Source organism: Drosophila mojavensis, unplaced genomic scaffold (assembly GCF_018153725.1).
Source record: "Drosophila mojavensis isolate 15081-1352.22 unplaced genomic scaffold, ASM1815372v1 contig_74, whole genome shotgun sequence".
NCBI lineage: Eukaryota > Metazoa > Arthropoda > Insecta > Diptera > Drosophilidae > Drosophila > Drosophila mojavensis.
Window position 1 is genome coordinate 4,428,579 of NW_025318899.1, and position 17,083 is coordinate 4,445,661.

The window sequence follows — 17,083 nt, forward strand, 5'->3', positions numbered from 1 at the left end:
CATAAATTGATTTCTATTTGAATATTAATTCGTTTGCTGTCAAGTTAGTTTATACTGGGAGTCGAGAGAGCTAAAATTTGAATAGTCAATAAATTAATTATAGACTGTTCAATAGTTCAATACAACATATCCTCCTTGAGCTACTAAATAATTCAGTAGAACGTATAGTTCATGAGCGACTTGACCTACCAAGGAGTTTACGTAGTTTTAGGTATTAAGTTCAGTGGCTAATTTTAAATGACTGGTTCAATTGAACTTATTCCGTCAGCTCTGGCATACAGACAGCTGGACAATTATTTGAAAATCACTTTAGTTCATATACGAGCTGTGCCTGAGACTTGGACCAGTTGTCATGCGGCGCGTCTTAATGGAGCTGCGGTCCAGGGCGCTAATGATGCGATCTATACTTGACCCGCCCGACCCCGCCCTGTCACCCAGTCAAATATATATATGTGTGTATGTGGCGTATACGCAATATGCGCTTCAAACCTGCAGTTGGGGGCTGTCCAATTGATGGCACGTTTTTGATTTGAATTGCTGTTGCGTTGCTAGTTCGAGAGTTAAGAATCGTCTTTATGTGCTCAGCTCAGCTCAGCTCTGCTCTGCTCTGCTTTGCTCTGATGTGCTATGCTGTCTGGCCTATATAGGTTGCTTGGCGCCATTTTACGTAGCAAAACAAAAGTTATGGCCCAATTTTGTAGACCCATCAACCACCCAATCACCCATCCAACCACCCAATCCTTCTCATAGAGAGTGGAGCTGGGTCTTGTAACAAGTGGGACATTTGCCAGTTGCTGTTGTTGTTCTAGTCAATGCTGCTGGCAGCAATAAAAACAAAACATAACAAAACAAGTTAAAGTACTTGAGGCGAGAGGGCGCGACTAAAGCATATCCTATATGAAAAATTGTCAAATTTAAAGTATAGAGTTTTTATGTAATCCTAGTCGTAGAAGTATCTAGTTTCCAATTTCTATGACTTTATTAAAACAGAATTGATTTTTGTATTCTATAATACATAGTTATTTCTTACTTTGGTTTTTAGAGCTAGAGCTTCCGAAAAATAAATATATTTTGGCTTGTATTTCCCCCTCGTAATCAAACTACCCACCAAGCCAATTGTAATAGCTATAGAGTATTCAAAATAAAAAAAAAACGTAAAGAATGAAAATGTTTACTTCGGAAGGCGCCATCCTTTTTATTTTTATTTATAAATATATTTCTTTTCTTCTTTGCCTTCGGCTTGGACCTGCGTCCTTTCGTCCTTTTGCGCCCCGAGTCCGAGTCGGAATCCAAAGTTTTATGCGTAAATCGGCATAAGTATATGTGTACATAATGCGATACATATACCAGGGCCCCAACTATGATAATTTTACAGCAACACAATCAACAGCAGTTGCCTGTGGAGGGAGCAACAACAGCAGAAGCAGCAGCGGCAGCAACAAGGATACCAACGACAACGAGCACAACAACTACAACGACAACAAGGACAAGCAACCATCAGCAGCAAAGTCAATTACGTGGCGCTTTCACAAATCTTTGCCACAACAATCGTGTGCGTAGGCATTTTGATGCTAGGCTGGGGAGGGGGACGGGGACGGAGAAGGGGGCGCAGAGCCTTTGGCATACAGCCATTGCAAATTAATAGAGAGAGTGAGAGAGCACACACATACACACGCACACTCACACACACACACACTCACACACATAAAATGTAATGTCATAAGTGCTGAACCTAAAAACACTTCGCTTAAACATTTACCACTCATATCCTTTGCCCTACGTACGTACTTGTCGTAATAGAAAAGCGCCACACCCACTAACCTTGCCCAGCCATCACGTCTCCCCAACTCCGCTTTTGCCAGCTTTTGCCCCACTGTGCAGGCGTGCGTGCGCGTGTGTGCGTTGTGGCTCTAAAGATGCGGATTAGTTATGCTTTCGGTTCGTGGCTTCCCCTTTAATTCGCTGGTTATGCATTGTACTACTGTATATTGTTTGTGTTGTGTGTCGTCTGCCGCCTCGGCTGGCTGCTGTAATAAGTGCATTCACAAGCTAACAAATTGGCAGACACTGTCGAAGGATTTGCAGTGTAACTGTTGCTCCACGTCGCTGACGTGCCAGTCCTTGCTGAGTCCTTGCCGTGTAAATTGTGTTTTTGCTTTGCTTACTAATGAAGAAGAACGAACAAACTATAATAAATATTTCACAAATATTTGTAGTATATTAATACAACAAATTGTAGATGATTCATACCAAATATGTAAAACATATGTTAATGAAATTGATGTAATTAATAGTGCTTTGAATGGGTAGGCCTGTGATACATATACTATATGTATACATACCTATATACAACTGCTACTGTGTCATGAGGGGAGAGAAGAAGAATCAAATGAATATTTCAGGAGGTTCTATCTCATCTCATATAGGTATTTTGTTACTAGAAATAGCCACTCGGCACGGTTTACTGGTTACATTCTAGTTGAGCACTCTAAAGTGGAAGCTTCTATATTTTAAGCTAATGTAATTTGGAATATAGTTGAAGTAAAGTGATTGCATCTATAGTTGCTGATGTGATTTTAGAGTAACTGAACCTGAACCTGATTCTAATTGTCAGGTTAAGCCACAAGAGTGCGGAAAATCCTGGCCTTTACGCAATTCTCGCAATGGGTCTGTCTCCCTCTCCCGCTCCACTGTCTTGTTGCATGTTTTAGATGATCCCCGGCAATGAATAGCCAGCTTAGCCCAAAATGGTCTACAGGACTCAACAGTAACTTTTTGGGGATGTGGGGACATGTGGGGGTTGCTTTCGGTCGCATTAGTGTATGCCCTTCTTACGCGCCATAAAATTTAAAAGCGAGCAAAGCATTTTTAGCTCTGGCTGGCAATTTATTAGGCCGTCGCGTAACACAATTGCCTTCATCTGTTGATAAATCCTTGGCATGCCACCAAGTAAATTGAAAATATATTGTGTGTGTGTGTGTGTGTGTGTGCGTGTGAGTGTGGGTGGGTGTATGTATCCAGACTCCTGGCCAGGCCCGGAATAAGTAAGCGTGTGCAGCCAACTGTGGCGCAGTTCTAATTATCCACGCACATGTCTCTGCCAAAGCTAAGCGAAGGAGAGAGACTGCGTGGAGATGCTGTGTAGGAGACGTAGACGCAGCGCTAACTGGCTTTAAGCACATTGCAAGTAGATTCCTTTTTTGGCGACAATGGAAGTTGCTACTGCTGCTACTGCTGCTGCTGCTGCTGCTGAGGTATCCAGCGTTTCGCTTCCGTTTCTGTCTTTTATATGCAACTGCATTGGCCGCCCGCTGTTAGCGGCATTCAAAACAGCAGCCAGCAGACAGCAGACAGAAGACAGCCAGCCCGTGCGCCACTCAGCCACCGAAGCCAGCTCACCAGCTGTGCAGCTGCCTTTGCTTTCGAAGTTATGAATTTTAAACATTTTGTGTGCCAGGAAAAAAAAAACGCCCCTGCAGGCAATGTCATACATATATCCATATATATATACATATATATATATATATATATATATATATGTATTCATAATTTATTGCATAGCAAAATTCGCACAGAAAAAGCTTTAGTGTAAAACTTAAAGTTAAAATTCATACATACATATGTATATAAGCTGGAGCTCTTGAGATCATTGTGAATCAATTTTATTGTCATTATATAATATATTCAATATTTAATAATATTTTAATTTAAAATCAAATTCTGGCTTCATTATAATTAAAATTAAAGTTCAAGAAATATTTTTTATAATTTAAATATTAATATATATTAAATATATATAACATTTAAATATTTACGTTGAGGTTCAGTTAAAAAAATAGTTTCAAATGATAAATTGATTGATAAAAACCCAACACATCCATATTTTCTATACGAAAAGTACAAAAAAGCTTTATTTAAAAACAGGTAAGTGTAAGATAAGACTACGACGAACAAATACTTTACAAATTCTTAAAGCTGTATTTTGGAATTAATAGAAATGTTTTAAAATTACTTTGTCTTCTCTTATTTTAATAGATTGTTTCTTTTTTGTCTTTACTTAGTTGTACGCCATATATCGACATCGGTTTGCAAGCATTTTCTATATTTGTAGTTGGTGAGGCCAATGGAGTACATGGGATTTGAGGCCTTATAAAAGTGCAGACCACGTCCGATTTTGATTATATACCCATTGCTCAAGCTATAAATAAGGTCAATAGATTAGATATGTCATAGGCTATAAATTGTCTTACTTACAATATTTTGCGATCGTGCAGAGTGTCCTCGTACTTGATATAGAAAGCGATTTGACGACGCTCTAGATCAGCTTTAATTTGGCCCAAATTAGTTTTCTGCTGATCCAGGTTGTTTGTATCTTTTTTGGTGATCAATCGAATGTATTTCAAATGCTTGCAGTTTGTCACAGCCAGCTCCAAGAAGCGAATAAGATTTTGAAACTATAACGAGCAGAAAAATTTTAATATTATCGCGCTGGTTAACTTCTATAGGTATAAAGAGTTCACCTGATAGTTTTGTGTTAAATACGGCTCTTCGAGCATAATTTCAATGGTCTTATCGGTCATATATTGACCGAAGATTTGATCGTAATCGTTGCCCGTATCGTTCTCTTCAATCGACAGATGGGTGACCACCTCGCCGAGCATCATTTTGCCATTTACCCTCGCTTTGATGGCATCTGCTCGATCGATGTACTCTTTGATTCGGGTTAGAAAACCTTTTTTCTTCACTTCATCCGGTTCGCTGTGTACAAACGACATCAGCTGCGCAATACCATCTTGATAAAGCGTTTGAGCTTCCAAAATTCTACCACTCTGATCGCATTCGACTGCGCGTATCAAGAGAGCTTTACCTAGCATTGCGTCGCTCATTTTGTCAGATATTAAATACTTTAGTAGATTATAATGGCAGTCACAGTATATTATTAACTATTTAAATATACATAAATATGTTTATTGAATGTTTATTGACCAGATTCGAGTGCATTTCACTTTTGTTTTGATAGCAAGCAACACCGCTTAGCCGAAATCAGCTGTTCGGTGTGGCAGCATTTATTTAAAATACTAAAATTATAAAATGAAATATCAGCAAATTACGAAAATGAATCTAATTAAGTGATCTATAACATAATAATTGACAAAGAAAGCATAAAAAGTGTAAAGCTCTTTAGAACTATTAAATTTCTATTTAATTTCAATCGAAAGCAACATTCGTGCATTGATTAAGCACTAAATATGCCAGCAACCAAATACCGGAAACGGTCAATGGTTAGCAATGGTTAATGAAAATGATAATCATCGATAGTTTTCGACAGCTGTTGGGATTTAAATATATATTCGCTTGTTGGGTATCGATGTTTGCACTCTAATGTCACAATAAAAAGAAGAAGCTAATTCTAATTTTTATCAAGCCATAATTATGGTATGTGCTTAAAAAGAGTATAACCATTTAATGTAGTAAATTATTAGATATTAAGAATGACACAAACTAAATTTCCATTCCGGAAATGCTCGAAATATATATCGAAAGTAGTTTTTGTGGCGGAAACGATAATCAAGCGGCTCACCGGCAGTTGGGTTTTGAATTTGTAGGAGCTGCTATCTAGCTATGTAGGCAAACAGTCCAATAATGTCATAAATATTCAGTTTTCGTTTTATGTTTATGCCACTTACAACCAATTACCTGAAAACGAAAGCGTTTTATCGTCAGCTAGCAGCCAGCAGCCAGCAGCCAGAAACCAGCAGCCAGAAACCAACAACGCACAGCTCTGTCCCTGCCGGCCACCGGATACTCGTAAAGAAATTGAATTTCACTAAGCCAAATATTAATTTATTTGTGTTTTCATTTCTTGCGCATTGGCAGGTGATCGACCACGAAGGGGGCGAGGCTGCGGACCATTGCTGACGGTGGCTTTGCGCATCCAATCGAATTCGAAGCATTTGGGTGACGACTGCTGTCCAGTACTTTTATTTGTGTCATAAATTTTAAGCCATTTGGGAGCTGTGAACGTCAGCTTTTAAATGCTTCCCAGCACACACACTCACACAAATTGAACGAAGGGACAAGTAATAGACTTCAATATTTGTTTTAAATGCTATAAAAACTCTTGCAAATTTAATCTATCTGCATAAGAATATTTAAATTAATCGTTGACATTTTCAGGCTGTTTGGTTAAATATAATATTATTTAGATTCAATTATAAGATTATTTGCCAAGTTATATGTATATATAAAAATACGTTATTTTCAAACAAGCCTCAAATGCTTTAATTCAACGGCCTGAACGTATGCAACAATTTACGGCATATCCAAATTATTTGCCATCTGTGATAAAGGCATTTTTAGTTTTTCTTTTTTTTTTTCGCTTGCATAAACATTTAGCCACTCTCTAATGCCACTCTTGACTAACTTTTCTTTGGGAATTAACTGAATTGTATCTTGTAAAACACAAATTCAAGTGGGCTAAAGCCCGTTTGCTGCTCAAGGCTTCAGAGCCTAGAGAGCTTCTTCACATGTCACCCAATAATGCCCTGTGTGATGTGCGAAGCCACTTGCCACAGGGGCCCGTGGCCCGGGGGGCGGGGGCGTGGCCAGGGTCTGGGTCCGGGTCTGCCATTCGGGCCGGGGCAATGGTTAGCTCATATTACGTTTATCTTGGCGCCAGCTTTTTATCGACGATTATTTTCCTTCAACTGCTGTGCGTGTGTGTGTCTCGCTGTTGCTGCTGTTGTTGCTGTTGTTGTTGTTGCTATTATTGTTGTGCGTTCAATATTTGCTTGCTACTAGCTACGATTCTCTGTCTCTCTCACTCACGCACGTTCAGACTGCGCTTCCTTTTTTTCCGCAGCCTTTTTCTCGTTGATTTTTATTTGTTTCTCTTTCAATTTATTTTGCCATTTCGTTTTCCTTTCTGCTGTCATTGTTGTTGTTGTTGCCATTTTCATCGCTTTTATTACAAATACAAGCAACACAGACTCACACACACACACACACACAAACATACGCACACATAGATACATATGGGTAGCTCTAACATTGTGTGTCCTTCACAGCCGCAGTGCGTGTAGCTTTCTCTCTATCTCTGTCTCTCTCTCTCTCTCTATCTGCCTCTCTATCTGTGTGTGTGTTTGTGTTTGTGTTTGTTTGCTACTAAATGTGCTGCTCAGTCCGCCACTCATTTATGTCGTCGATGTGCCCCGCCTTTCGTTAACGTTTCAGTTTTCCACTTGATGCTATTTATGTTTGCTTCCATTTTTCAAGAAGGATCAAAATTTATATTGGCTAAAAAGTCCCTCGAGAGCTTTCACACAGCTTCCTTACAGCTGTAACAAATTGTAACACAATCGTCGAACTGTTCAGCCCAAATCATAACCTCATGAACTTCAGAACAGGACATGCCAGGACACTCGCCCATTACAGCTGGCTCCTGCCACCACGCCTTGACTCGACTCGACTCGACGCGCCATGCCTCGATTCTCATCTGTGCTGCGAGCAATTGAATTGAGCTGCAATTGTTTTGATTTTGTGGCCCCCAAGGCCTGCGTTATTCGACGTATCCTTCACACACATACACACACACACACTCACACGTGCACACTCCACTCATATCCTTAAATTCAGCTCATATCCTGGCGGCTATATATCAGTTGCTTTCGTATTTATCGCCGCACTTTCGTCAAGTGTGTGCAAAATGTAATAAACAATAGCAGCAGCCGTATCTCAATTTATGTTGTTGCTCCTTAAAGGTGAGAGTGCTCGTTGGCCCTAGCGTATCCTAGTTGCTTGCGGTCTTGGTGCTCGGTTCTGTTGCTGGTCCTGGTTCTGGTCCTGGTCCTGGCCCTGCTCCTGGTCTTGGCCTTTGTCTCCCCTGTTACGGTTGCGCGTCAGTTTCCAAATTAAGCACACAAATTGATGATGTTAACAATGACGATACGAAAATTGACTTCGCTTGCATGACTGGCAAACAAGTTTCGCAGGACGAAAGCTGCGGGCCACAACTCAAATGGAAATGGGAAATGGCGAATGGCGAATGAGCAGGATTTCTGGTGTGGGCAACTATCGTAGCCATATTTCATATTTCGAGCGAAATGGCTTTAATGTTTTCACATTTGCTTTGTTTGGCTTTGGCTTTGATGGACGCCCAGCCCCCACCCACCATCCCCTCTCTCTCACCCCCGACGCCCAACTAGCCCCAGCACACAGCGTGGCCCTTGCACAGGATGGCTCGACAAATCAATTGAAAACTGACAGTTGTGACTAAACGGCGCATATTTCCTTGACATCTGCGTTGGAGTCTGTGTCTGTAGCAGATATACATATATATGTGTGTGTATGGGTGTGCGTGCGTCTGTGTGTGTGTATTTCATGCATATTTCTGTATTGGATTTCAGTCCATTACGCGCAGCGTTTGGGAATTGGATATTGGCTTTTATATGAGGCCTGTTGCCTGCTGCTGCTCCTGCTGCTCCTGCTCTTCCTGCTGCTTTTACTTCAGTTCTTTTTGTTGTTTTGGGCTGTTGGCTCTCTGCTTGCATTAACGAAGTTCACGCACGCTAGAGGCTAAGAAAATGTCAGGAACTTGATTTATCCTGTCCAAGCGCTGCGTGTTTGGCCACAATCAATCGATTGCCACAGCCGGCTGTTTGTAACTGTCGTTCAGGGCGTGCCTAGGCTTCAGGTCCACGACGAACTCTGCCTGCACCCACAAACGAGAACAAAAATCGAGACTATTGGAACTTGTTTTGCTGTTGCTTGTAGCTGAGCATTACTGACTGCATAATACTTGTTGAAAATCAAATGAAATAATGCAAATCGAATTAGAGATAGATGTAGATCCTCAGATTAGAGCTTTACATATCGATTGAAGAGCTTGACAGCATAGTTGATCTACTTATACATATATCTGTATATATAGATCAGATTCCTAGGTCGATCAGAAGAGTCAATAGTTGCTTTAGCTCCACTTTTGGAAAATTTATAGAAAATTTTTATGATTAGCCAGACGGCAATAGACATAGAAAGAAGGCTCCAACATATGGAATGCATTAAAAATTAGGTAAACGAAAAAACTAAACTATATATTAAAAATATATATATTATAAAATTTAATGTCTTCATCCTCGGTTTATCAAAGCTACCTACAAAGCTGATATACTCACCTTTTCAGCACTGCCTGAACGAGCAACAGAAAATGGCAACAGCAACAATTACGTCAAGGAAACTCAACCAGGCAACAGCTGAGCGAGCGCGCACAGTGCGATAATTAAAATCCGTTACGCGCCCTATAATTAGTTGCATAGGCTCCGATTCGAGCGTTAGCTGAAGGTGCTCCTCCTGCCGCTCTTCCGCCTGCTCGCCCATTTGCTATACATTCATTCACATCCGGCGTGCTTTATATACATGTGTATGTATGTATATGTATGCATATAGCTATCTATTTTTATGGACATGTGCGTAAGCGATCCGTGCGAAAAATGGGCGCTTCGCGGCAATTACCTTTGGCTCCAAGGGAGATTCATCCATTGCGATAAGCGGCCCCAATGTTTCGACCAGTTCAGTCCTTGCCGTAGCTGCCCGTCTCTACGCACCTTTCGTTCGTCATGCAAATCAGTTTGACTCGACTCGACTTGACTTGGCCAAGGACCTCACTCACATACACATACACGCACACACACCCACACGCACACACAGACATGTGCGTAACACACGCTTTAGCCAGAGACAACAAGAGGAACACCTCCACGTAACGAGGGTCGCTCCAACGGGCGTAAAAAAATAACCACACCCAGAGGCCAATAGAAATTAATTCCCTTAAGCTGTCCACTTCTTCAGCTTTGGTCGAAACGCAAAAGAATTTGTATTTAATTGAACTCTTGATACTCTTGAAAAGGGTATTTTCAATTTGTTGGGGAGTGTGTCACGAGAGAGCAGAGCAGAGAGACATAGAGAGGCTGTTCGTTGAAATATGCGAATGTGTGTGTGGAGAGGGAGAGCAAGGCCTAATACTTGTCTCGCATTCCCCCTCTCTCTCACTAAAACTATCGGATGATTTATTTTCTCTAGATCCCAAATCTTGTTTGTTTTTTCTCAGAAGAAGAAGTGCGAGCACTGCGAGACTTTGCTGAAACGCCCTCGCTTGCAGTCCACTCTAGAGCAGAGAGTCCAGAGGCAACCGGAAGTAGCCAAGTTTATCTTATTGCATTGCAAAATGTGAATCGGAACATCCGTTTCTAAATGCCAGGCACTTTAACCCCATCACAATCAGTGCAGCTAGGTAGTGCCTGGCTGGCATGGAGCTCTTATGCAATGGGGGCTAGAGCTGGAAAACTTCGTCTCGTGCGACGTAATTGAAATTGACCAAAGCTGCGAGAGAGAAGCCAATGCCAAAGACTTATATAAAGCTTATATAATTGTGCCGCCACTTTTAAGATTTATAAAATCTTTCGCGCACCGAAAACTCGCCCTCTTCCCACTCTCTATATTCCTCGCTTTTTCTCGCTTTCATTGTCTTTATTTTCATTGTGTTTTTTTTTTTTATTTTTTTCGGCCCTGTTGAAGCGCGTTTGTATTAAGCCAGCTGGACGGCTTTTCATTAAGACAACTGAGAGGGGAGAGAGGGTAGGAAAGCGTGGAAAGGAGGCGTGGGTGGTGGCTTTGTGGGTGTTTGGGTGGTTTTCCGTTGAGAAGTGTGCAATGTAAATAAATGGATAGGAAGAAATCAACGTTAAAATAAATGACACTAAAACTGTAGACGGTTTGTTTTTGTTTTTGTTTTTGCGAGCTTCTATTTTTTTTTTTTTTTTTTTTTGGCTCTCTTATTTTTTTGTTTTCACTGTTGCTGTTACTGCTGCTGCTGTTGCTGCTGGCTTTGCTCTTCAATTGGCTATTAAGCAAATTGATTCAGTTAAATTTATCTTAATGCAATCTCCGCTCATTCCACCCAGTAGCCTACCCGCCCAACGGCCAGATAGTGCATAATTTGAAGGGCATAGCGAGAAAAAAAACACACACACACACACAGACTGAATACAGCACAATAAGGCAACAATTCACGCACAACAACAAAAGCGAAAGGCAAGGCAGCAGCAGAAGCAACAAAAGATACACGTACTTGTAGATACTGCCAGTCCGACACATGCCACTGTGACAAAGACGAATACAAAACAAGTCGGAGTGGGCGACTGCCCGACTAGCAGATACCCTAACAGGCAAAGGGAGTTATTTTTAATAGTGTCCTAAAGACCGTCAGAGATTTTTTGAGAGTTCTTATAAATTTTCTATATATACATAAGTTTGAAAGCAAATTACTTTGAAATGTTTATGCATATATCGATTAAAATTATTATTAACATTAAATAAGACTATCCTAAATAACTCCTGAGCATACTTAAGAGACATTATCTTATATTAATTCAAGATGTTGCTTAAACTTAAATCTAATTTCGAATTTAAACGATGGGCAAATACTAATCGAAGCTTTGAAATGCTTCGCAGAAGTGATTCGATGACTAAATTGCAGCTCCACTATTGATGCTAATTAACTACGTCTCCTGCTGTCTGTTTTAGTGCATACTCTCTTCGCACATCTTCACGGACTAGCAGGGGACTGACGGAAAAGAAAAGGTCCAATCTGTGTGCCCAGCCAGAGACGGAGTCAGCGTCACAGTTCGAGCCACCGCAGCCGCAAACAAAGTCCCAATGCCAATAGCAATCCCCAGGACCTCAATTGAGCCTACCATTTCTGCCCGCAAGGATGACAACAACAATGAGGATGGAGAGAGACGACGCCCATAAAGCGCTCGAAGCGTGAAAAATAAGGGTGAATGGTGGAAAAGTTACAGAAAAAAAGCATTAGAAAATATATCTGGCTGGGCTTAAAAAGCGCGCTGTTGATTGTTTTGCTGGATAACAGCGAACCCCGTTGCCAATCTGGCCCCAGCTCCATCTATATATATATATATATATATATATATATGTATATGTATATATACATGTGTTTATATGTATGGCTCCACGCTGCCTAAGGGTTGCTCTGCTGCTGGCCAAAAACTATTTGGTCTATCTGTGCCAGTGGGCAATCTTTTGCTATAAGTATATCTAGCTGGATATATCGTGGCCCATTGATCGGGCCATAAACAGCATTTTTGTCCGACTCATAGGCAAATCATATAAATTATGCTCAATTCTTGCCGTTGCCTTTTAATAAGCATAAAACCTTATGATATGTGAAAATGTGCGCGCGTAACAGCAACAACAAGGACAGCAACAAGGACAACAACAAGGATGACGGCTGAAGACGCTCGGGAAGGGGAGCACATTTTTGGCAGCCTCCAGCTATGACTACTTTATAATGGGTTTATTTTTTGCAGCTAAGCCGGCAGATTTTCAATATAAGCCGATGGCTTGGATATTTTTTGCTGTTGTTTGTCGTTTGAGTCACTTTTTAATACATTTATCACCTTTAGCCTGGAAAGCATTCAAATTGGTAAGAGAAGAATGTTTATGCAGTATAAGGAACTGCTAATATACATATTATACATATACATATACGATATCGATGAATAACTCTATTTTATTTATTGGTTTCTCCATGTGCATTTCAAGCTCAGATTCTAGCTCGATCTATACTTATTTCGTAACTTAGATTCAGTCACAAATATGAATCTCGATTCAGCAGAAGTACAATGCATATTCGGAGCAACTTAATTTAATTTTAATCATCTTTTTTCACACTTTTTAGGGTTTTAACTGCTGGCGACTTTAAATTTCCGAATATAACTTCAATGAAATGAGATTAAGAGAGAAGCAAGCAAAGCAGCAAAGTTTAGTTTAAGCTCACATATTTGTTTATACAGCTCTGTATGTACAGAATGGCAGTCAGCTCAAATATACCCCAGTTATGCTCAGACTCGCCCAAAGCTGCAAGCTGCCAATCAGTGCAATCAATTTCAAAATTCTTCTTAATAATTCGTTTGAGCATCGCTTTGAGCAGCACTTGCAATTGCTTGCTATCGATTGGAGTCCATCGTCGCCATTGACAGCTGCTTATTGAAGTAAGCTATTTGCTAAAGCCCAACTGCAAATCCTGTCATTATCCTTGGCTGCCAGCATTCCATCCTTTGCCACATTTCCCCCCTCTACGCCAAATGCACAGAAATAAAACGCGCTTTGCAAGTATTTTGTTTGTTTTTTTTTTTTATACATTTTTTCAGATTTTTTTCATATTTTTATTCACTATGTTTTGTTCGATTTTTTTTTTTTTCATATTTTTTGGTTTTTATATTTTTCTCATTTACTACGCAAGTTCGCATTTTCATTTATTTACTTGTTCTTCATTTTCTTTTCTCATGTATAAATTTGTCATGTGTTATGAAAATATAATATAATATACTTATGTACGTTTATGTTTTACAGAATGCTTGGCTTTTTCTCCATCATCTCCATCATCTTCTTCTTCTTGTTTTTTAAGTATTTTTTGTTGTTGTTTTTTAGTAACTATGCATTTAACTTTGCCTTTCGCCTTTTATTTTCAATTTGTATTATTATGTTTATATATATATATATATGTGTGTGAATGTGTGTACTTGTTGCTGTATGTGTGCATATATACGCCGCTATAATGCTGTATTATAATAATAATAATAATAATAATAATAATAATGTATATATATGTATATATATAAATCAATTTGGTTCAAGTACAATATGTATATATATATATTTATATATATGTATGTATATAGTTTTTATATAGCCGCTGTACTTGTAACTCAAATGGAAACCACGCATCGAACTGAAGACAATTTTCTTGCATTTTATGTTAGTTACTTTAATAATTGCGTAAATTCTTTATATTTTTGTTTTGTTTTGTAATTTAGAAATTGACTTTTTGCTTTTAAATATTTTGCAAATTGACTTTTCGAAGGCAGCTGCCAGCAAAGTAAAACAGCTGCATAATAATTGATTTATTGTATGTAGGTGTGAGTGTGTGTGTAGGTATGTGCGTATATTAATGTATGTACATGAATGTCATATACATAATGCCATAATCTTTATAAAATGTATAATGTACTAATGTGTATATATATATGTATGTATATGTATATAAATCATTGCATAATAAACGCATTTACTTTTTAGCTCTCGCTCTTGCTCTCGCTTCTTTCTTTCGCTCTCTGTCTTTCATTTGTATAATAATAATAATAATAATAATAATAATAATAATAATAATAATAATAATAATAATAATAATAATAATAATAATAATCATCATCATCATAGTAGTTGCGTTTATGTATATAATATTAGTTTGGTTTCTCATCAATATGCAATGCAATAAATATACATAAGTATGTATATATATATATGTGTGTGTGTGTGAGTGTATATGTCTGTATGTATATAAGTCCGCGAGTGTGTTTGTGTCTGCGTTTATATATCTTGTTATTAATACTCGTTCACAATATGAAAAGAGAGTATATTAGCTTCATACAAAGCAGTCTCATCTGTTCGTCCTTCTCTATGAATGCAAAACATTTCACCATTAGTTAGGGACTTTCAATATACACTCATCTATATCAGCTATAGCTCAATATCATGTAAATATAGGAAAAATCAGATCTTTACCAATTACAATACTTTAACTTTTTTTTTAAATTCTGAAACGTGAACGAGTATTAGGCAGTCGGCTATACTACGACTGCAGTGTACTTAGCTTGTTTTTATATCTATTTTCGTGTGTTTCTTTTGTAAGTTCTAGGTACAGAATTCTTGCTGGCTCACTAAGGTGCTTAGTTACTTATAAATGTAGCTGTATATTTTTGTTGCCTCTGCTTCTTGTTAATAATAATTAATTTGCAAACTCTACTTTTCTCTACAATGGCTACGCTTGGTGTGTATGTGTGTGTGTGTTTGTTTGTGTGTGTGCACTAAGTTAAAAATTATTTATTTCTACGCTACTTCAACTATGTTTCATGTGAGTGTGTGTGTGTCTGTGTAAGTATTGCTTCTTTATGCACCTTTTATTTATGCAATAAAAATAAACATAATTTGAGTTGTTTTTCTCTTTTTTTTTTTTTTTCATTCATATTTGTTCGTTGTATAAAGTACATCAATTGGTCTCGTCAAAAGCAGCAGCACAAAATGTTGCAATAACAAATATGCCAAGAAAATAAATCATATATCAATATATATGTATATTGGTAACTAATAATTGTTAATCAATTCATTTTGCAGCTACATTCAAAAATTGCTACGAGCTTATTTCATTTAGGTATTTATTTTCTTGGTAAACTAAAAGCTAAATTTTGTTCTCATATATATTAGTGTGTATATATATATATGTATGTATATATACAGCTCTATATGCATGCTTTCGAGTATGTATATTAGTATTTCATTAATAATTTGTCGGTTTTCGCTTGACTTAATGCATTAGTTTAACGATTTCCCATTGCTTATCTCATTGATACATGCGCTAATAATACTTGTTTTCGGTTTTGCCTTAATACGTAATGCTCTATTGCTCATTGCTCATTGTTCATTGTTCATTGTTTGCTTTAGTTTATTATTGCTGTTGCTCTTCGTTGTTGTTGTTGCTCTCTTTCTTGTTTACCATATACAATATGTTTGTAAATAAGTTGTTTTCTTTAATCATATATCGAAGTATTAAGTCTTTTATTTGGTTTGTTTGTTGTTTTTATTAGTTTTTTTTTGGTGTTTTCATTTTTATCTTTTATTTTATATTTTTTCATTTTCTTTTGAAAACTATTTGTGTTAACGTGCTAAGTTCTTTTTTTTTTTGTTTAAACATTGCTTTGTTGTTGCTGTTCATAATTTAATTTATACAAAGTTTTTACTACGTTGTTAGCTTTAAAAATGATAAAATACTAATGATAATAATGTTCTATATACAAAAGCCAGCAAATTAAAATTTTGTAAACAATTTTAACCGGGAGGAAAAATGGAGGAGGGGTCTGTGCTTTAAGAGTTCTTTCTTTTTTTTCCATTGTTACTTTTTATGAGTTTTTCCTTCATTTGGCGCTGACCTAACGAGCGCTCGTTAAAAAAGAACAACAATGTTAGAAAAAGATATATAGAAAGAGACAGAGACAGAGAGAGACAGTAGAGTATTGCAACAGATAATGGAAAAGAATGAATCATGAATGCTAATGCTAACCAAAATACTGCATTCAACAATTTTTTTTTGCTTTTCAAAATTTGTAAAGTTGCGCTGGTATACAAAAACTATTTTCATATATATATAAATGTAATCAACTTTAACAATTTATTTGCTTTTTATTTTACTCATTTAACAATATATGCCTTGATCCTTATTTGTAAAAGAAAACCTATAACATGTGCGTGTGTGTGTGGTTCAAAATCGATTAAACCCAAAATTGAAAACCATATGAACGGGCACAATTTTTGAAAACAAAAATGTAACCGCCGATTTAGTTGGAGTAAAGCTTTTCCAAATATCATATATATATACATATGATATATATCTCATCTATATAGTTGTATATATATATATATATATATATATATATATATGTATATATGCTAATGTACTACGTGTTGCATTTGGTTATATTAAAAATTTCAAAATTTCAAAATATGCATTAGGGTTATTCCCCCACTCAATTTATATGTATATATAATATATTTTTACAACTACCTTTTATTGCTTCTCGATACACGTTATGTAGTATTTTTTGTTGTTTTGTTTTGTTTTTCTCTTCCTGGAGCTCATATATTTGTTGAGCAAAATTAATCAGCTTTTTGAATTAGTGTGTGTGTGTGTGTATGTGTGTGTTGGTGTTCGTGTGTGTGGGAATATCACAACATTCGAATTGCTTTGCCTATTGACCTGCTCTCAACACAAATAATTGCCACAGGGTATCTATATATATTTAAGAACACTTTTTCAGCTTGAGTTAAGCAAAGAGTCCAGTTGGAAAATCATAAAAGAAAATATTCAAAGAAAATAAAAATAAAAAACCATTTTTGTTTTGTTTTTTGTTGTATTGTGTAAGTATTTATGTATACATATATATGTATATGTATT

At 37.5% G+C, this 17,083-nt stretch overlaps 1 protein-coding gene across 1 annotated transcript; it reads right to left on the reverse strand.

Moving 5' to 3' along the window:
* Positions 1-3,882: 3,882 nt before the first annotated feature.
* On the reverse strand, positions 3,883-5,056 carry LOC6581397 (MIT domain-containing protein 1). The gene is made up of 3 exons (XM_002007091.4): positions 4,521-5,056; positions 4,255-4,454; positions 3,883-4,198 (listed from the first exon to the last, which is right to left on the reverse strand). The coding sequence occupies exons 1-3, from the start codon at positions 4,884-4,886 to the stop codon at positions 4,054-4,056; spliced, it is 711 nt and encodes a 236-aa protein (XP_002007127.1). The 5' UTR covers positions 4,887-5,056; the 3' UTR covers positions 3,883-4,053.
* Between the last annotated feature and the right edge of the window lie 12,027 nt (positions 5,057-17,083).